A 21774-nucleotide genomic window follows, 5' to 3' on the forward strand; every position below is an offset into this window, starting at 1 on the left:
CATGGCTGCCTCAGCAGGTCTTGGCTCTTCCCAGAGGGGTTTCAGAGCTGTGATACGTCACCTCTCATGGGTTGGAGAGTCGCTGAGAAGTTGGTGCTGACATCAGCTGGGGTGTTTATCCTTTGTTCCATTAAATTGTTTTGTATCTATATTTATGCAGTGGCTTTAATAGCAGCTAAAAGCTACATGGAAACAAACTGTTTAAAGTCATTTTTTAAAACATTTGGCAAACGAACATAAACAGTAGGCTAGTTTTAACAATATATGAAGAATATAATAATACCATAAGTGGAGCAAAAACTCAGTGAGTGTAAGAGATGAGCAGTGGCTCACTAACAAGACTCTAACAAGTGGTTATTGCATTAGCCTTTCACCTTTGGAGATTTGAATTTAAGACCTGGTTGAGGCTGCAGTTAATGAAGTTGAGTGGTTTCATGCATTTTGGTCGGTGCAGTTCTCAGTGTTGGCCTTAAAAGGCCTCGGGCTGGGCTGGCTGACGTGCTGCAGGTCAGGGCTGAGTTGCCAGAGCTGTGGGAGGATGTTACAAAACACCACCTTTTCTTGATATTTTTGTCCCTTGGTACATTTGTAATCAGTATGTTAATGCAAACAAAAAATAAAAGTACCTTTCTAGGAAAAAACAGCCACAGAGGGATGTGACATTTTGCTGTTGCTCTTCCATGAAGCCACTGCTGTGGCTGTTGCATATGCAGGAAATCACCACCAGTGACTGACAGGGGTGTTTATTCCAGAGACTGCGTGGTCTGCAAATACCAGAGTAAGATAAACTCAGTGAGCAAAACAAATGCAGAATGGAGGTTCTGTTGAGCCTTCCCCATCATCGTGACAAGCCATGGAAAAATTAATCCAATTACAGATACGTGTGTTTGTTTCATGGATTAATTTTCAAGTCATAAACTACCTTGTCTTCCCAGTGTTAGATGCCTAAAGATCATTGTTTAAGCCCCCCAAAAAAGACTATAAATGCGAGGTAGAAGCAGGATATGTGAGTCAGTGTTGAGTTTGATGCTTTTTCCCTGTGGTTCCTGAGCCTGTCGTTTGCATGTTGGTTGTGTTCTCATGGTTTCTCGAGTTCTTCATAAAAGCTCTGACTCTCCTGTCACTGACCCACTGCAGGTGTGTGAATAAGGAAGGTGATACTGGGCTGTGATGTACAGACATCCATGAGAAAGCTGTTGGGATGAGGGAACATGGTTCAGACAGGCCAGGGAATGTCAGATGCGTGTTTGGGCACTTGAATGTGCTGGGACCAGCTCATGGAGTATAAAGCAGTTATGGATACATTCTTATTTAGCTGGAAAAGGTAATGATGCTTTGAAAAGAAAATGTTCCACACATATATATATGAATCATGCTTATCTAAGAATGTGTTCAAAAGGTGTAGAAAATTAGTGGGAAGATTTCCTGGGTCTGAATACATTCAGATGTATAAACTTGACTAAATATTTTTGAACAGTTTAAGGATAGGTTTTGGTCTAACTTAGTGTGGCCCTTAATGATACAAAGGGAGTCTGGTGAGCAGCAAAGGAACCAGAAATGCCTCCAGGCAGTATTTATTACTTATTATTACTCAGCAATCAGAAACCATCCCTGGAGGGATGTAAACGTGGTGTAAATGTGGCACTTGGGGACATGGGTTAGTGGTGGCCTTGGGCTCGACCTAAATAGGTGTAAATGATTCTGTGGTTCTGTGATTCCATTTGAGAAGATCAGGAGAGGGGCCTGGCTTCCTCCAGCAGGGTGGACTTGCTGGGTGTGCTGTTAAACTTCCTTCCATGATGCAAGGACTGTTGGCTCTGATCTGAAATACTGACTCTGGTTTGGAATATTGACTCTGATTTGGTTGCTCGAAGACTCCCCAAATGTCCATCCCTGGCTGACAGATTGAGCTGAGAGGAATCCATCAGTTCCAGGGAGGTGCCTGGGCGTGCCTGGGGCGGTGTGTGACGGCAGAGGAGGATCAGCCATATGGAAGTGGCTTCTCCAAGGCACCGGCGGGCGCAGCCGGAGCGTCCCCGGGTGCCTCTTGGCAGCCCCGGCTCCCCGAGAACGGCTCTGCTTTCAAACATGAGTAATTGATGAATTGTATGCAATATGCAAATGTGAATGCATAAATCTCCTGAATGACAGCTTAATTTATGTGAGCCCTTAAGAATGTGGGATTAGATTTTAATTAAATATCTTCAAAGGCACCCTGACTTACTCGGTTTTTTGGCCACTGGCTTTGTGAGAGTTCAGGAGGTGACAAACTCCTAATTTGAAATGTGTTATTTACTGTTTGTTTAGTAAATAGACATTGGACAAAAGCTACATATATATATATATGTATCGATGCATATATTTTAGGGACTGTTAGATGAATCCCATGGTAATGATAATCAAATCAAAGTGCTGTGACACTTGTTTGAATGGATATAATTAGTGCAACTGGTTCACTTGTTCCTTTCTGTTGAAAATGAGCAAGTGTCCAAGTTAAAGCAACTATAAACATTTAATTTAATGTCTCACATTCAAGAAGTACCTTAAACTTCTAAAACCAGTTATTTCCATTTTTGCTGTCATCATTACCCCAAATGTGGTGAGTTGATTATTTCTATTAGGGCAATGAGAGCTAAATCCAGCTTGGCTGCCTCAGCCAGTGTGTAGCAGCTGCGGGAGATTATCTACATGGGTAGAGGACTTTGAGGTACCAGGGTGTAAATAGTGGGTGCCAAATTCCCTTGCTCCTGGAAGGGGCAGGTTATCCTGCCCTGAACCCAGCAGATAACTTGAGCAGGGGCTCAAGTTGAAGCAGTCAGGAGCAGAACCACGGGGAGTATTAATTAGTATTTTGGTGTTTTGCTGGACCAAACTTATCAGTCTGGAAGAAGCAAAACCAGTGTGATGGGAAGAGGATGTAAGAAGACAACAAGAGATTTTTACCTGGAATTTAAGTGTATATAAAGTCATAGTTAGACCTAAATAGTACTGTAGTCTTAAAAGAGGCAATTAAACTCAAGAAAATAGCTTTCCTCTCTGGCTTAATCAGTTAGTGGTGGCCTTGGCAGTGTTGGGGTTAATGGTTGGACGTGATGGTCTTAAAGGCCTTTTCTTTCATTTAAACAAGGAAATAGTTAATGAGGGTGGGGAAACACTGGCACAGGTTGCCCAGAGAGGTGGTAGATGCCACATCCCTGTTAAATTAAACATTCAAGGCCAGGCTGGACAGGGCTCTGAGCAGCCTGATCCAAAGGAAGATGTCACTGTTCACAGCAGGGTGTTGGACTAGATGACCTTTAAAGGTCCCTTCCAACCCAAAGCACTCTGTGATGCCCTTTCTGTATTAATCTGTAGTATTTCCATTTGCATTTTGCTCCTCTGCTCACACCACTGAGCTGGATCCTGGCAACAAGACCAGAAGTTCCAGATCTCTTTTTTGGGTGAGGAACTGTCTTTGGGTTGGCCACTGCCCTACCTCGTGTGCAGCTCCTGGAGCAGGGGCAGAGCAATGATCTCCCCTTCTCCATCAGCTCCTACAGGAGGAATTTTTGGGAAGGCGTGCAGGTGTTAGAGCTGACTCTTTCCATCCAGGGAGGAGCAGAGGAAAGGGCAGGAGCTTCATTTCCAGGTCATTCTTGACTTTCTTCATTTATCTGATACCATAATACTGGTCTAGGGGAAGTGGCTGGGATGAGGTGTATCCCAAGTAGTGGGAGAATAGATTTGAGGTTCTGAGGTAGTTGTGGCAGATGTGAGGGCGAGAACAGAGTTTGGAGGATATTCTAAGGCAAATCATTGTGAAATATACTGATCATTTAGGGTAGATGTTGATTAGAAATAATAATGGGGAAAAAAATTTCTTTTGAGTCTTATACAGGCTTTTTGGTTGGAAATAACTTCATTTTTGTCTACCTTAATTTTAATTTTTGCTCCTAATGTGGTACTGTCGCAAAACAGGTCACTCTGGTGAATGCAGTCCACACGATAGACTGCATTTTTCAGTATTTTTGGTGCAAATCCTTAACCACAGCCCCTGGTCAGCTGTTTTTTTGAGTTCCTGTGTGTGGCACGTGGCAGTTGGGGGGTGGTTGGTTATCAGGATTGGAGCTCACTGCCTGAAAGTATTGGCTGTTGCATAAACCGTGATAACAGATGAAAGAACAAACTTACAGTTGCTCTAAGTGCAATATTTTGTAATGCCAAAAAGCAAGTAAAAGCTCTAGATACGGTGCTTTTTTATTACTGAGACTAAGATGTAAGAATTTCTTGAAGTAGGATTGCAGGCTCCAGACAACAGTGAGAGATTTCTGAGGTTCAGTGAGGAAACACTTCTGGTTCAAAGAGAAACAAAAAAAAACTGCTGAGGAAAACCATCACCCAAGTAGGGCACCACAAGTGTGCTTGGAAGGAATTGCAGAGAGTTCAAGAAATAATCTCATTAAGTGGTGCAGCCTGTAAGTTTAAAATGGTTTGTCATGGTTTTACTGGGGGGTTTTTGTAGACCTTTTTGATAGGTGTCACCTTTTTTGTGCCCTTCTGGGCCTTCTGTACTTCCCAGTATCTCCCTTACATGGGGAGATCTGTGGGGAATATATGAAGGCAAAGTCTTTTCTGTACATCATTAAATCTTCTTTATTTGGACACTGATGGATAAGGTTTGCTAGATATTTTATTACTGCCTTATTAAATTATGTTGACCTGTTCTTGTTGGATGAATGTTTCCTGTAATTATGCCTGCATTTAAAACTCCAGCCTTTAAAGCTACAATCTAAAATTCCAATAAAAATAGCTGTATAGATAAGAGATTGGCACTGAATTCTGTTTATTTCTGAGCATTTTTTTGGTTTATGTTGCTAAAGATCAAGAGCTATTTTAAATCACAAGATTGAAAAAGTCAAGTTAAAAATAACCCTAAAACATAAAAAGGCCGGTGATGGAAAATTTAAATATGTAAGTGTAGAATTGATAAATATCAAGGTAAAATTCAAATACAGAGAAGAGAACAGGCCTGTGCATTTTTTTCTGAGCAACTTTATGTTAATTATCTCATGTTTAATTTTGCCCAATGTCTTTTTTAGCTTGGAAGCAATTTGGGTGAAGTGCTGCTGCTTTGGGAAACCTGCAGTTGAATTGTGATAATTAACAGAAATTTTAGGCTCCTGTGCAGTACGAGAGGTCTAAAGGTCTTTACTAAAACCACAAATAAGAGATGGCAGAAGTTTTCTTGACTTTAATGTGCACATCAGCCATTGGTGGGGTATTTTTTGGCTTTAAAGTTAGAATTGATGTCCAGTTTCCTTTTGCTTTTTTAATCATTCTCAGATGCTCTTTTTTTTTTTTAATTTCTCTGATATTACTATCCTGTGTTGATAAAGCTGATTATGAAACCAGTTTAGGCACAAGTGGACATTTCTTCCAAAGACTTTCAGAATCTGAAGTCTGATGCATTTAACTGGTTCAGTCTCAGCATCAACACAGAAGTCTGTTTGCATGTATTCTAATTAGGCCTATTTGATTAATTTATGATTAAGATAAATTCCATGAAGAAATGCACACAAGGATATTTCTGGTGTTCTTACGTGGTGCCCAGACCTGCAAAGGGAATTTCCGTGGGTTGCTCCCTGGAGCTTGGAGGTTGCAGGATGTTTTAAGGTCAGACTTGTTCAGGTAAATAACATTTCTGCCAAACTGTACTATGTGAGGGATTCATAGGGGTAGCCAGGGATTGGTCCATAATGGAAAGGATGTGCTTTCTGAAGTGTGTGATTGCACCAAATCTATTTTGAACCGACTCGGAGATACCTTATTATTGAAAAATTTGAATTTGAGTAATTTCAAATAATTTTTATGCTATACATATTAGAAAGATAAAAAATGATCATATTCCAGCAATGCAAGATTAAAAGGGAAGTCCAGTCCTCTTCTTTGGGGAAGTGTGTTTTAAGAAATGAAAACAGGGAAAAAAAATTCAAAGCTTCATAAGTTTTATTTTTGGTCTTTTTTTCCCAGTAAGTGTCTACATCCAATAACAATAAAAATCAATGAGTAAGTAAACACAGTGAGAACGTGCTTACCAGGCACCAAACTTGGAGATTTCATGAAGACAAAAAAATTGGGCTTATAAGAAATTACTGAAAAAGTGTTCTTGTGCTTTTTTCCTTTGAGATTACAGCAGTGCAACATAAGCAGAATTTCATCCCAGCCAGATTTTGTGTGGTTGGAAAAGAAATGTCTTCTGTTGTATTTGAAAAAGAATCAAGTTATGTACTTTACACTTCTTCTAATGTCAATTAGTCATCGTAGAATAATGCTTTGGAATAACTGTGCTCTTTTAAGCATCGCTGGAAAATAACCTTTTCAGTTAGCTGAGGAATTTGTTCTGTCGTTAATATTTGCTCAAGGAAAAGCTGTGCAATTAAAGCTGGGAAGCAGCAGAGAGCAATGCTGAGGGGGAGAACTGAGAGGGTTTCAGCATCCCTGTGCTCAGGAGGAAACCAAGTGCGTTCCACGTCCTTACAAAACAACGTGTCCAGAGCACAACTCTGCCCTGGGCCTGTTTGAAATGTGAAACGCCCTGGGCCTCTTCGAAATGTGAAACACCTCTTTGGATGTTCTGAAATCATCTGAAATAATCAAGTGTGGAGTGGGGAAATCTCTGCAAAGGCTGGGTGTCAGAGCTGTTTAATCAGGGCAGTGAAACCTTAATCTGTTTGCTTCACTGTCCCAGCTCTGCCCCACAGGGAATCTGCAGGAATTTGGGGCATTCTGTGCCTTTTTACTAGTTCACGTTTAAAAATTGTTGATCTCTACGGTGCCATTGGACCAGTGAAAAAGTTGTGCTGTTCCTGCTGTGTGTGTCAGAATCTGCTTAGATGTGTTTTATGTTGAACATTCTTTTCCCATCTGCTATCTACCACACAGACCACAGCGATGTAAATCTTAATCTTCCATTTGAAACCAGCTCATTCTTACAGCTTAATCATTTGGACTGCCCTGCTTTCAGTTCCCTCCATCTTGGGAATATCTTCCTTGTAATTAGGTTGCTTAGGAATCCACATTGCAGTTCCAGGTACAGCCATGCAGGAGCACATGAGTTTGGGCAGTTTCTTCCTTCCCTCACATGATGCTTCCAGGCTGCAGCCCGGCAAAAAGTTGGAGATTTTCCCCGTTTGATCACATCTGCCTAATTTGCAATCTTTATAACACCTAAATGTCTCTCAGCATATTAACGTTGCAGATGTTGCCTCTCTTTTGGAGGGCTGCATTTTCGTTGCTTTTCACACTTCATTAATTTTGCTTTTTGAAAAAGTGGAATTAATTTTTAAGCTGCTTTTGCTCACTCAGATCTCGCTGAAGGGGTTTGTAATCTTTCTCCTCTCCTGCCTCTTCTGTGAGCTTTTGTTTAAACTTTTCTACTCGCTTTTTAGAATGTTTATGGAGATATTAGAGCTAAATCACTTTATTGCTGAATCTTCAGGGTAGCTTCTCTCTGTACATCATTTGCTTTCTTTTGGTCCATGAATGTTTACATCCATACTCATCTTTTATTAGAACAGAGCACTCTGTTAGTTGATTTTTCTTTTTAATTAGTTGATTTTTCTTTTTAAATTGCAGTATAAATGTATTGCATCTTCTTTTTTCCCCCATATATCAATTAAATCTGCAACTGCCTTTCTAGAAGGATTTTATTCTGCCTCATGGCAACACTGCCCTGTGCTGTCATCAGCCTGAGATCACTCTCTTTATAGTTGTTTAACTATTTATCAGAAGCAGAAGTTATTTCTCCAGGTCAGTAATTACCTGGACCTACCCAGACTGGACACAAACATAGAGCAGATTTTCATGCTTCCTTATCTGAGCTCCTTTAAAGTATTTTTTCAATAAAAGCTATTTTTAACATTTAAGGGAAACGAACTTGTTGACCTGGAAACTAATTGCATTTCTTGAACTCAGGTTTTGCTTTTTTGTTTGTTTTTAATAAAAAGGAAAATTATTAGTTAAAAACACTATTTAGAAACAATTTCTTCTGTAAATTTTGCACTGAGGTGATGAGTCTGTTTTCATGTATTGTTGATACAGGACTAAAGCTGAACCCTCATGGTTTCAGGTGCAGTGCAAGGTGGAGTTTTCTGTTTGTAATTGTAAGTGTCTCTGCAATTTGGGCTTTAAAGACAACCCAGGTACTTCTTGATGCTGAGAAGTGCTTTCCAACTTCAGTAAATTCAATAAATTTTGTGTTTCGTGTCACTTTCTTTTTCTAGTAACACTGCGAAAGAAGCTTCTGTTCTGAATTTTTAAAAATAAAAAGAGCAAAACTACTTTAAAACTCTTCAATTTCAAGTAAAGAAATATTTGTCGAAAATTGTAGAAATTGGTAATAGTGGGACAGGTAAAATTATGAGAACAAGAGCAGTCCGGATGTCCATCACTCTAGAATTCAGTTAAGCAGTTGAGTTCATTGTCAAATCAGTTTATTGTGTGATGTGAAAATTCTCCTAAATTAATTAGTTCCAAGCAGGTATTTTATAGCACTTTGGCCTGGCTGTAAAATAATGCAGCTGGGTTGTTTTCAAATGGGAGAGTCTTCTTATGTATGTAATTTCTCTGCAGCTTCGAAAAATATCTGAGTGTTACCTGGAATAAGGCTAAGCTGGAATTTCTGTGAGCCATTTATTCCAAGGTGATTACACCAACTTGAGAATGTCAACAATTACACAGTACTCATGTTTAATTAGTGAAAGGGAAGCACCTGTATTTTTAGAGGAAAAGACTCCAGGATTAGACTCTACAAATTCAAGTTGTAACAAAAGACAAAAATGAGCGTATTATTCATCCTTGGGGAAAATCAGTCACTGGATGGGCTCCATTCACGGAAAAAATGCAACAAATAGTTCTTTTTGCATCTGGTCTCTCCGTGCTTTTGTACTGATGCATATCAGTCATGATGTTTGCAACTGCTTTGTTTGTCCAGCAGCAAAAGAACAACAACAAAAGAATTAAGAGCATTTCTGGTGGTTAGACAGACCAGTAACACTCTTGCTTTAATATCTCAAATTTTACACTTTACATATCATTCCAGACTGAAAAATGTGGCTTCTTATTTATTTTCTTTAAATGGCTTTCTTTAAACCACCATCTGGTTGAGGCATTAAAACTGGCAATATTGCTATAAGAGTTTTCTTAAGACCTTTTTTTGGCTGTTAATTGCACATTTATAATTATGTTCTTACAAAAAGATAAAAGAGTTTTGAAAGATTATTCTTGGCAACAGACCTAAGGTGAAAACCTGCTGTTTTAATGTGTAAATTATAATGTGTGCAGTTGTGAAGAGTGGTTTTTGTGAAATGCTCCAGTAAGCGCAAGAATCTGAGAGAGCTGTCAAAGAGTTTGCACTCGTAAGGGGCTAATGTTCACTGAAAAACAACTCATAATATGCTGTGCCTGAAGGCTAAATGAGTAGTTTAACTTAAACACAATCACTAACTTTCTGGAAGACAGATAAAGGAAACAATTGTTCCTCAAGCTAGGTTGGAGAAATGAAAAAAACAGCCTCACTTTGATGCCTGTTTAAAATCATTAATTTTCCTGTAAGTTAATGTAAATCAAGGATTAAACAGAAACTGTTACCATCTGACCCTTATAAACTAAACTTCTGTGTGGCTCATCTATTTGAAGTCAGATCTGTCCATACATCTAAACAGGAAACTGAAGGAAAACAGTTTTTCTTTTCATTTCCTATATCCTGCAGTCTTTTTGAAAACCTATTTCCTTTTAAAAGTTGAGTCTGCAGACTTAGACAGCTCTTTCTGTTTTTCATATGTGGGATTTCCTAAACTCTCCACCAGTTACTGAGCAGAGGAGTAGGAGAGGGTTCTCTGGGCACTGCAGTTTGCCCATCTGTAAACGTTTCTGAAGTATCATCTTTGCAGAATTCTTTTGGAGTGTGTGAGAGATCCAAGTTCCAGGATAGTGCACAAATATCCTAATTATGATCACTTTGATTGCATGACAAACTGGCAGGCGCTGGGGATTCAGGATTACAACTTCTCCCTGCAGTTCAGGGTGATTTCCACCTTGTTAGCTCTGTATTTCCCTGTCTGTAATGACATTGATCTCTAGAAAATACTTTGAACTCTACAGACGAAATTACTGTATATTAGATTATTATTATTGCTGTTATGTATTTGCTGCAAGGATAAATGACACAGCTCTGGAGCTCACCACTTAGGTTTGAAGATTTCTGACAGTTTAAAAAGGTGGTAAATATCTAACAGGGATTGCTGTCATCTGTCATGTTGCAGGGATGCAGAGCACGTGGTGATGGAAAGCACTTCCTTCAATGGATGTGTCTGTTTTCTTCTATGTCTGTGCTTGACAAAAAATTCCTCATCTTAATGAACTGACTTGCTGTAACTTCATTATCAGATGTTCTCATGTCAAAATAGCATCATTTGCTACCTGGTCAGTTAAGCCTTGTACAACATGGCGAGTTGTTTGAAGTCAGATCCTTCGCTCCTCTGCAAATAACGTGACTGTAAAGAGCAGATCCAGTGGAGGATTCACAGCCCTGACCCTTTCCTCTTGGTCATGGCCCTGCCCTGTCTTCCTGGCCCCTCGACATGGGATTGTGTCTCAATATAAGTTGCTTTTTCCTAGATAACAGATATGCAACAACTTCTGGTGTTGCACAGTTGTGTATTGAGTTTCCAGGGAGTCAGGACATGTTTCCTGTGATCCCGAGTTACCTGGACAGGTGATACCTGACTATTTCATGCAAACGAATGCGGGGTGTGCAGCCTTTCCAGTGTGCAGAATATTGCTTTACACAGCTCTTTGGGGGATTACCATTGTTTCTCTTCTCTCCTTGCACAGCTGTAGCCTAAAAAGAAAGTTCTCAGTGGTTTTCGTTTGGCACAAACCTACAGAATTAGTTTGAGATCGTTCCTGTGCCATCCCAGTGTAAAGGTGCACCTGGATCTTCAACTGTCCTGGTATTTGTTCTTCTGCCAGTTTGGCCATGAAAGATTAACTCCCACATCTCTGTCCACCTCATTTGAAGAATCCTCTGTCTGCTGTTTGGAAACATTTTCCTTCAGGAAATTGTTCCTCCCTAAACAGAATAAGACGTTGAATATTGGAGATGTTTTATAATTTTTTGCTCAATAACTGGATGAAGAACATAAAGTCCATTAACTTCTGAAAAGAATTGTCATGCATGAGCAGGAGTATGCAAGGTTTTTCATTTATGGCATAATGGTAAGGAAGATGATGCTGGAACAGCAAATTCCTGCTGTTCAAGGAGGATCTATTAGAGCACATGGAGAAAAAAAAATGTAGAGGAGCTTTTGGTGACCTAATAATTGGCACTTGGCAGTGTGCTTTTAGCAAGAAACCTGACAAGTTCTGCCTTCATACAGTGTCTGTGCACTTCCCTACTTTTTTCCTGGTTGTTCTCTTGAGTTAGTTAATGAGCACGTTGGGGATCAAGGGAGCAAACATGTCCAGAACTCTGGAACTGGCACTTGTGGAACAAACAGCACTGAAATGAGATGTTGCACCATGTCCGAAGTGTCGCCTGCTGCAAAAATGCTGTTTCCCTTGGTTTGCAGTTCATTAAATGGGAGTTAATAGTTGTTGTATACAGGCTGTGTATCTCAGACTGGCCAATGAGGAGGACAGCAAACTAATTCATGATCCCACTTGCATTGAAAGGAAAAAAAAGGATTCTTTTACCTATTTTGAGCGTAGCGAGATAGGACTTAAATGAATTTGGCTCTGGACCAGATAATCCTCTTTTGTTGATGTTAAAACACTGGCCACAGAAGTGATTACAACATAAGAGTACAAAAGAGGCTTTATTTATACTACACTTTTTCTTTCATGTTTCCAATCATAAAAATAAATACATCTTATTAGAAAAGAAAAAATGTACTTATTTACTAGTTTGCATGCTGGGAGGCATGAAGTATTTCCTTTTTTTTTTTAGGGGAAATGTGTCACTCGCATTTAACTCAGATAAAAATAAGTGAAGATAAAACTAATTTAATTTTAGAATATAATTTTTTTTATTTGTTGAACAAGTGTTGTTTTAAAATGGATAGCCTGCTGCGAAAGAAACAAAGCCACTTCAACAAAGCAGGAAATCAATAACCACAAGAAAGCCTAAAGAAAATGAATACATACAGGGTGAGCAAGTGACAGAGAAATTATTTTCTGGGGTATGAATGGTAATAATAGAAGGCATATGGAGGGGATGAAAATATACATAGAAAAGATGTGTTCTCTATTTCTATTTATAAATAATGACCTCTGTGTTACAGCATTTAAACTTTGAAGGGTCTAGATGGTGGTTTTCTTCCTGATTTCCCCACCCCCCAGTCCTAGGTAAATATTTATGCTTGCAAAATTTAGTAGGCTGGCAGCCATGGAAACGTATGTCTTTCATTTATCTCCAGGAAATCTGGTTACAAACACTCTTTTACTTGAATTCTTTCAGTCTTTTTCAACAGCTTTTAAAACAACATCTTTAGTAAGGAGCAGGGAGTGCATGTGATGTGTGACTGTGATGCTGTGGAAGTCCGTGGCAAGGCTCTGTTTGCCCAGTAACTTTCACATACACGTAATTTTTGGGAGAGTCAAACCTTTGGGTCTGAACAGAAATCTTGTAAAGATCAACAGCAGGTATGAGTTGTCTGCTCAACCATTGTATCTACTCTAGGACAGACTTTAGTTCAGGAAATACCTGAATTTCGGAATAACTCAGACCACTTTTCAGTACCCTGAACTGATTTTGGCTTTTTCTGTAGTTGGCTTCTTCCAGTTTTTTCCAAATTGTATATGAGAGAGACTACATATTAATTTTGCAAAAATTATCCTTCTGCCTACATATTAATTTTGCAAAAATTATCCTTCTGCCTTCTTATATTTTCACGGTCCTAAAGGTTCCTTCCTAAAAATCCTGCTCTTTCTGTATGTCTCCAGTAGAAGTAATAACCTTGTCTGTCTCTGTAGCTAACAAGTGAAATATAGTCAAAAAATCTGGAAAGGTAAAGGTGGAGCAGTGGAGCTATTTTCTTATATTTACTGCCTGTTGCATTTCATACTGTTCCAGGACCACCAGCAAACTAAAGGGTATTTTCAGTGTAGTGACGTTTAACCCTCAGATGTTTACTCCTGGATACAATCACCTAATCATAGAGGCTCCTTTGGATTGCTGAGAACAATTCCTCCTTTCAGCATGGATATGGGTGCAAAAGGTGGTACAGAGAACTGTTTCTGTGTTCTTCCACTTATTATTCTTTGAAAGATGAATTTCAGTTTTCGAACTTTGAAGAGAGTCTTTGCCGAGATTGTGAAAACACTCAAACTTGTGATGCAGAGATTGAAAACAGTAAAGGCAAGAGTAGTTTCCCATTGCATCAGAGAGCAAATTGCTCTGACAGCTTTGTACCCCCACAGCACAATGCCCCCCTGTCAGGGAATTAGGATCAGCTCGGGTGGGTTATGTGATACTCAGGGCTGGAAATATGTCCAGCCTTGCCAGTGGGTTTCTGTCCATAGATAATAGGCTTAAACAGCCACATTTTTTACAAGTTTCATTGAATTGAGTCTTACTGAGATACAGCTCAGTGGTAAACAGCAGTATTGCAAAAACATTGTAATAATGTTCCTCTAAATTGGCATTGAATTCAGATACAGGTCAAAAATAAAACTTGTAGGGGTCTGATACAATTCAGAGACACGACATATCATGAGTAGTTGTAATAGATGGGGATTCCCTGCTTGGAAAGTATCCGTGCAAATATTTGTACAAGTATTTATGTGGAAACTGAAATAATGCCTGGAAAAATTGGTGCTAAATTAACTTGGATTAAAGCTTCTCAACCTCATGGCATATAATTGCAGTGAGTTGGACTGTGCACTGCAGTACTTGTGATGTTCAGTGAGAGTGAGTTTCCTCATGCTCTCTCTCATTCCATTTCCAGTTACTATGTATTTTTTTGTCTTTGGAGAAAATACAGATTTTATGCAGATTTTGTCATTCAAGGATTTTCAGCGTAGGTGAGATTGAGACTGCTCATTGTCACTGTGAGGTCCTCACTTGATCCTTTTCCCAGGAGACAGTCCAGGGTTCAGTCCCAGCTTTGACTGGATGCAGAATCCAAGTGGAACTACCCGAGTATCTGAGCCAAGGTTTGCAAGGCTCGTTATACACTTGGCAATATCTCTGCACTTTCACATTTGGTTTAGCTGGACATTGTGGATGAGCATTGTTTGGATAACAAATCTGTAATTTGAATTTGTGGTCTGGGTGTGTAGTTAGTGGCATCATTCCAGCAGGGACAGGCCCCCTCCTGCTGGGTTTGATGGAGATACAGTGGGGAACAATAGTAGTAAAGACAGAGCAGCAGGAACTTTGTCCCACTGGGTGCGATCTCAGGTTGCTAAATGAACTATATTTTATCTGTGCCACTGCACCGTCGCTGCTACAGTTACTAATTTAATGCAGTTATATTAAATTACTGTGTGTATATGGACATGTGCTGTAGTCACACTTCCAATTTCATTACTGACATATCCCCAAATGGAGCTGGTGCAGAGTGTTATGTGGCTTACCTTCCATCTTGGCTGCAGCCATGAATCACCACAATGCTGAAATTTGGTGATTTATTCCCCTTTTTCCTGTTGCAAGTGTTATTTGACAGTAAAAAAGTAAAACCAGGAATGTTGAGGTACTTTTCTCTCTGCAGGCACAGTGATAAGTAATTGAGAAAGAGTTACTTAAAGTTTTAAATCTTAATGAACCAAGAATCCTTTTTGGCTTTTAACTTATTTTGAAATGCCTGATTTCAGAAGTAAGCAGTTAGTAAGAACCAATCACTTGTTCTCTATTGCAGTTAGACTACGGTGACAATTGAATAATAGGAATTCGGGTAATTTTTCTGACTGTAGCCCCCAACTCAAGTTTTAAATAAGTAACTAAATCAGTAAATAGCCAAAAGGTCCTGTGGGCTATCATTTATCTGTAAGATAAATCTGTAAGACATCTGGTAAAGTTACAGAGATGTAATATTCCACTTTAGTCCTGCTCTGAACAGTTCAGTGCTATTACGAATTCTTCTCTTTTTCAACACCAATTCAGTAATGACAAAGTTCAGATTTGCGATGCTTTAGGAACAAACCTCCACTGATGCTTTCACTGAGGCTGGTGTTGAGGACCTTCCTCACTGAAATCCCGGGACAATGGAGTGGGAAGGTTTCATGTTGGAGTGTCAGAGCTTTTCCCCACGATCTCCTCCTGTCGTGAGCCCGTGGAAGGTGAGCCCTGTCTGCGGCGCTGCGGTGTGGGGACGGCTTGGAGAGTTGCCACAGGGGCCAGGTTCTAGCTGTGGGCTCCAAGAACTTCATGTATGATTAATGTTAATTGCCCATTTTGCATGGATGGCTTTTTTCCTGCTGCTGAATTGGCTCCTGTTGCCTTTGATGTGGCCGGTGATCCGATGTCCTGCCATGGTTAGACAAGTGATCAGTTTGCCAGCACGGAGAGGAGACAGAATCAGGTTGCTGCGAGGTCAGGGTTTGCTTCTCTTCTTAAACACTGAGAGGTCAAGTAGAGTTTAACTACCATTGGCATCTTTGAAATGTTGTAATAAATGCCAAAGCAAGGAGATTATTTTAAGTCCGCGCTACAACTAAAAATCTGAAGATAATGGGAAGGAATTTTAACTCATCGAGATGTTATATTTTACTGGTAAAGGCTTCAAAAAGTTCCTTTCACAATCACTAGGGGGTATTTAATGATCGTTGGAGAGTGGAAAAATTTGAATTTGTGGTTCCTGTTGCAGTTTCAGGAAAGTAACTAAGATTGGGGGGGAGGGTTGTGGTTGGAGTTTTTAAGTGTTGTTTTTGTTGCGTTTTCTTTTTTCTGAGCACTTGCACCAGTTGCTGCCGCTGTTATCAGGGCAATTTACACAGCAGGTCATATATAACTTGTGTATTTCTCCTTTAAGCCTAATAAAACATGTTGCTACTGAAGAAATCTGTGATACATATGAGAGCTTCCTAAATCACAAGCCTAGCATATTTTTATACCAAATAGCTCAAGCCTCATGAAATCAATAATTAATTTATTAACTGGGGGTATCTTTTGAAAAAAACCCCGAAATCAGCAGTCTTGGCCAGGCTGCTCCTGCCAATACATAAATAGTTGATGACAAAAATGAAAAGTGTAGAAGTAAAATTCAGATCTTAACGATCAAAGTATCGGGTACCTCATCTATCACAACTTGGAATAAACATATCACAGAAAGTGTCATATCTCATTGACACTGCAAAACAGAAAGCTTTCCCTTGTTATCTCCCGAGCTGCCAAGGCTGCAGAGTTTATAGGCTGCTAAGATAATGTGCTGGTGGGATCCACTTCACTTGCAGGAATATGAAGTACTGTTGAAATATATTTCTACTTGGTTTATTCTTTGCTCTCAAGAGGGTAGGGTACTATTTCAGTTCCTCTAAAGAAGCTCAGAGAATGAAAAGCGAAACATCAGGATAAATTATGCTAAATGGTGGACTAGACCCCAGAGGAAATCAGGCTTCTGTGGTACAGTATTCCTCCATTTATCTCACAAATGTTACATCTAATGTTAATTTTGTAGAGGGGAAGCATTCAAAGGTTCATCTGATCCTTTTAATTATAGTTTTAGTCCTGTAGTGTTATTTGTCAAACTCATACCATCATAACTTACTTTTCTAGTTTTGGCAGACCATTCAGACAGATAATATTTTGGCCGACTAATACATAACATTTTATTTCACAAAACACAAATAACCTAGTAATTACACTCCAAAACTTAACAAATAATTGCCAGCAAGCAATTACCATTCAATTAAAGAGTAATTACATGGTTATTTGTGCCCTGTAAAATAAAGCATTACTGAAATCAGCAGTGCAATCAATATTTTAACAGAAACAGGATGCTGCAGTGATGGACCTTTCAACCTGTGCTGATTAAATTGTCATCCAAATAACAGTTTCCTAGTTAAATCACCACATGTTTATTTGTGTTGATTAATATGCAAATTCACTTCTGATTCTAGTAAATCTCCTATATTTAAGAGCACAAAAGTAGAGCACTATCATACATCAACAGTGATGTGCTCTGTGTTTCCACTGATTAATTAAATTTCACAAAGCATTGATGAATTTGTGGATTTTATGAAATATAGTTGTCTATAATGAGCATAAAATAGAGTTATGAAAGATGGAGCTGATTGGTAATTTTAAGAAAATCACAAAAATAACCTAATTTCATGTTTTGATTCAAATTAAAAATCCTTGGGATATCTAGGGAATATATAAACTTTGAGAGGAAAAATAATAAAATTAGATCTCAACAGGAGAGGAAAAAAAAGAAGAAAACAGACATTAATGAACAATTTCACAACATTTTACTGTATAAATTTTAACTGTCAGACATCCTGCTTATGATGTAATTTATTTTCTGGCAAATTTAATTTCAAACAAAATAAAAAAAATGAACAGCATTCAGTTCATATTTCTCTTTCAAGAGTTAGTGATTTTTCAGGGGTGGGGTGGAGAGGATGGGAAGAATGACTACAGATATAGTATAAATGCAGGTAAAAACCCCAAAACCTCCAGTCATCTTCATTTCCGAGTAACTGATGACCCAGGGAGTTTTTGGGGTTTCTTTTTGAGAGATACTAATAGAATTTTAATGAGTAGAGACTTTGAGCTGACATTATTTAGTAAAAAGAATAAGATTCCTGAAGTTATAAATGAAAAACAGTTTTTACATCTGTTTTAGTTTCCATGGTCTTCACTTGGGACCATAACTTTTGTATTTTAAAATGTTTTTAAGAGATATCTAGAAACCAGGAGTTTCTGACTGCGTTAACATCAGTTTAGATTTGAGTAATTTTCCATTCACATCATTCCTACTGATGGCAAATATAAAATTTGTGCAGAGATTTTAGACCCTCAAAGAAACACTGTTAAAAGGGTTTGAAGCTGATTGTTCCTGTTTATGCTTCCTTTGTTACCAGCGAGGAAAAGATTTTTCTGCACTTCTCGAATGTGTAACTTTCTCGAATGAGATAAAGGAAAAGGTGAAAAAGAAAATGCAATAAAGGAACAGGATGACAAAAGATGATGAGAAATGATATTAAATAAAGTTAATATTTATATGCTAATGCTATTAACATTTATATGCTAATACTTACATAATCACAAATTATGTCTTACTCTCCCAAAATGATAACTCTGCTTGCCTTGGCGTTGCTGTTCAGTGCTTGCATTAGCAATTTTCTCTCAGTTGTGGGGGTTAGGTGTGTTTTAAACAGTAAATGTGAAATCTGTTGGAATCCTAGACCTCCTAAGACGACAAGAGGGGATATTTGGGAGTGTTGAGACAGAGCAGTGAAATTCCATTGCTTGGTGGTGCCAGCCCTGACCCTCACATCAGTGCATCCACAACACAAAGTAAATCCCACAGAAACCTGGAATCTACTAATGCTTTCTTTCCTCTGTGCATCTGTTAAAAAATAAGATTTTGTGCAGACCTTTGTGTCCTGTTTCTATGAAATTTCTGGTTTCACGTTTGAACAGAAATACCAGAAAATTTGTTTGTGGCCAAAACTGGAATTGTTTGGATTCAGATGTGGAACCAAGATGCTTTCTGTGAGTTCTGGTGTCCTCCCAGGCTAAAGGTCTTCCTTTATGATGGGTGACATGTCTCTGGTGATCTCCAGGGAATCCATCTGGAAGTGCAGGGTATCTGGGCAGTGCTGGGAGCTCTTGGATTTGTTTCCTTGGGTCAGAACCAGACACGGGGCAGTGAAGGTGTTCTCATGTAAACTGCAGAACACAGAGCTAAAGACCCAAAGGGTCCTCTGCAGGTGTGTGAAAGTCATCTGTAAGCAGCAGCCAGCCTGGAGTTTTTCATTTAAAAGCTGAGATTAAATTAGAGACAAAGGACTTTAGATTTTATTTGAACAGATTCTGCTGGGAACAATTCCATTCAAATTATTACGGCTGCAGCTGTAGAAGTAAGCCCAGAATCCGGCCTCTAGGAGTTGCTGCTTTATAATAATAGTCACTAAAAGGGTTTGAGTAGGTTAGAAGTACACTTTTCTTCATGTCTGCTTGTGGTATAATGCTGAGAAACACCTTAAGATCTGCTCTGGTGAACCTGTGGGCTCGGAGTCAGCAGAGCCATCCACACGAACTGTTGTCAGGGCAAAAACTGCATAACCAGGGATGTGAAACTCCACTGTCCCCCCTCCCTGTCCTCTGAAAACACAAATCATAAATAAAAAGTCTCTTCATAAAATCTCCTCAAGGTGTTTGTTGAATTTTGAAATGTTTTTCTGAGATTAATATCAACATATGGAGTTTTCTGCAGAAGATTTGTTAGTGTTTGAGCTTGAGTAGAGAATGTTTTGTTGTTTTGTTTTGTTTTTTTCTTCTGTTGGAGAAAGCTGCTAATTTTAGCTGGTTTGTAGTTGTTTTGTTTTTTTTTTCCAGAGACAATAAGTGCCAGCTAAGCACTTAAACATGCCTGTGGATAAGCACAGACTTCTGTAATTCAAAAGAACAAGGACTCTTGTTTGTTTAAAACCCCCACGTACCAGCCTAATACTGTCTGTTAGACAATATTGTTGAGCAGGGGATGATTTCAGCAGGTGATTTTAATAGAAAATGCACATGTGCATCAGACTTCCCGTGGAAATCAACTGCTCTTATTTTAGGTTTACTTTATTGTAACCCAGCGAGTCGAGGCTCTTGTAACCAGCTTTACTGCACAGCCATCGTAGGATGATAAACAACTGAAAGCATCAGAAAGAAAAAATGGAAAAAGTACTGAATAAAATGAAGTACAGAATGGACAAACCTGAAACTAAAAGAGGGGGGAATGGTTTTATAGAGATAAAATAATAAACCAAAAAAAAAAAAAAGATTTTGTGCTACTTTGACGTACAGTAAAACAAAATAACAGTAGCACGGTGTGAAAAATGAACAGGTTAATGGTACCTCTGTGTGGTGCTGCTGGAAGTTGTCTTCATTGAAATGCAGAGTTTGTTGTATGTTGATGGAGGGCTTTGCCACTGTAAGTTGATCGAGCGAAGTTTAACTTAAATTTCTTTGTGAGCTAGAAGTCATTTTGGAAATGTTTTCTATTCAAACCTCATTCATTGTCGCAGCTTAGTTATTTTATACAGTGTTTCACTCCATGTTGTCAAAAGCTCCATTATTCAACAGAGTAAAATCTGTTTTGACCAAAGAGAAGCAGCAATGCTTTTCCAAACATGAGGAGGTTGCATTTTTATTAGCTGGCTTGGGGAAGAGTCGATTCAAATGAGGTTTTGGCCTGTAAATCTGTATTATGATGGCAGCTGTGCAGGATTTACATGTACACACTGATGTAAGGGATAAATGTGGTAGTAGAAAACAAGAGTTCAATAGAACCAGTCTGTAAATGGACCTTTAACATTTTGGATTAAAATCTGCAGCCATTATTCATAAACTGGTCAAGGGGTGGTGAGTTTTTTGCCAGGTTGGGTTGACATTCTTCATTTAATCTGTAGTAATGAAAACCACCAGTCATAATCTGTGAAAATAAGTGGTCAGTTCTGGCACAGCTCAGTGATAAATTATCTCTGCCCCTTCAAAAGTGGGCAGTTACCTGCCATCATTCCCAAGGCAAGGTTTGAGATGATGTTGCATTCAGGGTTCCAATTTCTCATCTTTCAGCATCACAGCTTTTAGTTTTCTGTGGTGCAGGTGCATGGCCCAGACCTTGGAGCAGCTAGTGCTGTGACCCCTCTCCACACCAGCCACCCGTAAGGTCATGGAAGCCCTGGATAATGGAAGAGCTTACTGTTAGCTCCTTTGAAATCTGTGCAATTCTGTGTTTAATCAAATTATCTTTCTTTTTTCTTAGGCAAGAATTTCTAATTTTTATTTGTTTTTTTGTATCACTGATGGTTCATATGTTTTATACAAATCGATGCCGTTGTGTCGTAAGCAAATATTTCCGAAAGAAAACGAGTTTTCATTTATGCTCTTATTTCATCAGCTCACGCCCTGGCAGACCCCCCAAGCGTTCCCTAGGAGTTGCCATACAAGAAAATGCACGTCTCCTGCCCCACGGAGTTCCAGGCCTCTTATCACCAGGACTTATCTCTCCGACAGGTAATAAAATCCATCAGATGATCAGCCTCATCTCTTCATACTGCACAGCAGTTAAAATAAACTAATATTGATCTAACTGCCTTGTCCTTCAGGGCTTTTTCAGGCTTTACCAGAGGTTACGTTATTGGATTTTTTGAGTGTTCATGAAAACTCTGTTTTGTTGCTGCAGTGACTGAAATCTAATGGATTTGTAATTTAGTTCTTTATTAATTGTAATTTCCTTACAGGAAACTCCATTAAATGTGTTATTTTAGTAAAAGAAAAAAAAAACTGAGAAAATGAACTGTTGTCTCAGAGCCCTGTAGCAGCATTTCTTCCTTTGAAATGTGTGTGTTTTAGTTCTCGTGGGATATGAGCAGCGTGGCTAATGTGTGTTGTATTGTAACACCATTAATGTATGCTGGGAGATAGAGAAATGCTTGTACGAATTAGAGAAGAAACACTCTTGAAAAGCAGATAAGTCCACGTTGCCACAGTGGATTGTGCCTTAATAATCTGCTTTCAGTAACATAATACGAAAAAAGTAGCATGAAAATATGTGGAATTATAAACAAGCCCTAAAC

General features: G+C 38.9%; 1 protein-coding gene across 5 annotated transcripts in view; it reads left to right on the forward strand.

Moving 5' to 3' along the window:
- Positions 1–21774, forward strand: part of DACH2 (dachshund family transcription factor 2) — a 249301-nt gene that overhangs the window by 101856 nt on the left and 125671 nt on the right. For all 5 annotated transcript variants that reach the window (XM_027690399.1, XM_027690400.1, XM_027690403.1 and 2 more), the window contains exon 2: positions 21096–21211. In XM_027690399.1, coding sequence (XP_027546200.1) covers positions 21096–21211 — 116 coding nt within the window. The remainder of the gene's footprint in view (positions 1–21095; positions 21212–21774) is intronic.

This window comes from Neopelma chrysocephalum, unplaced genomic scaffold (genome assembly GCF_003984885.1).
Source record: "Neopelma chrysocephalum unplaced genomic scaffold, ASM398488v2 Primary Assembly neopelma1_81, whole genome shotgun sequence".
Lineage (NCBI taxonomy): Eukaryota > Metazoa > Chordata > Aves > Passeriformes > Pipridae > Neopelma > Neopelma chrysocephalum.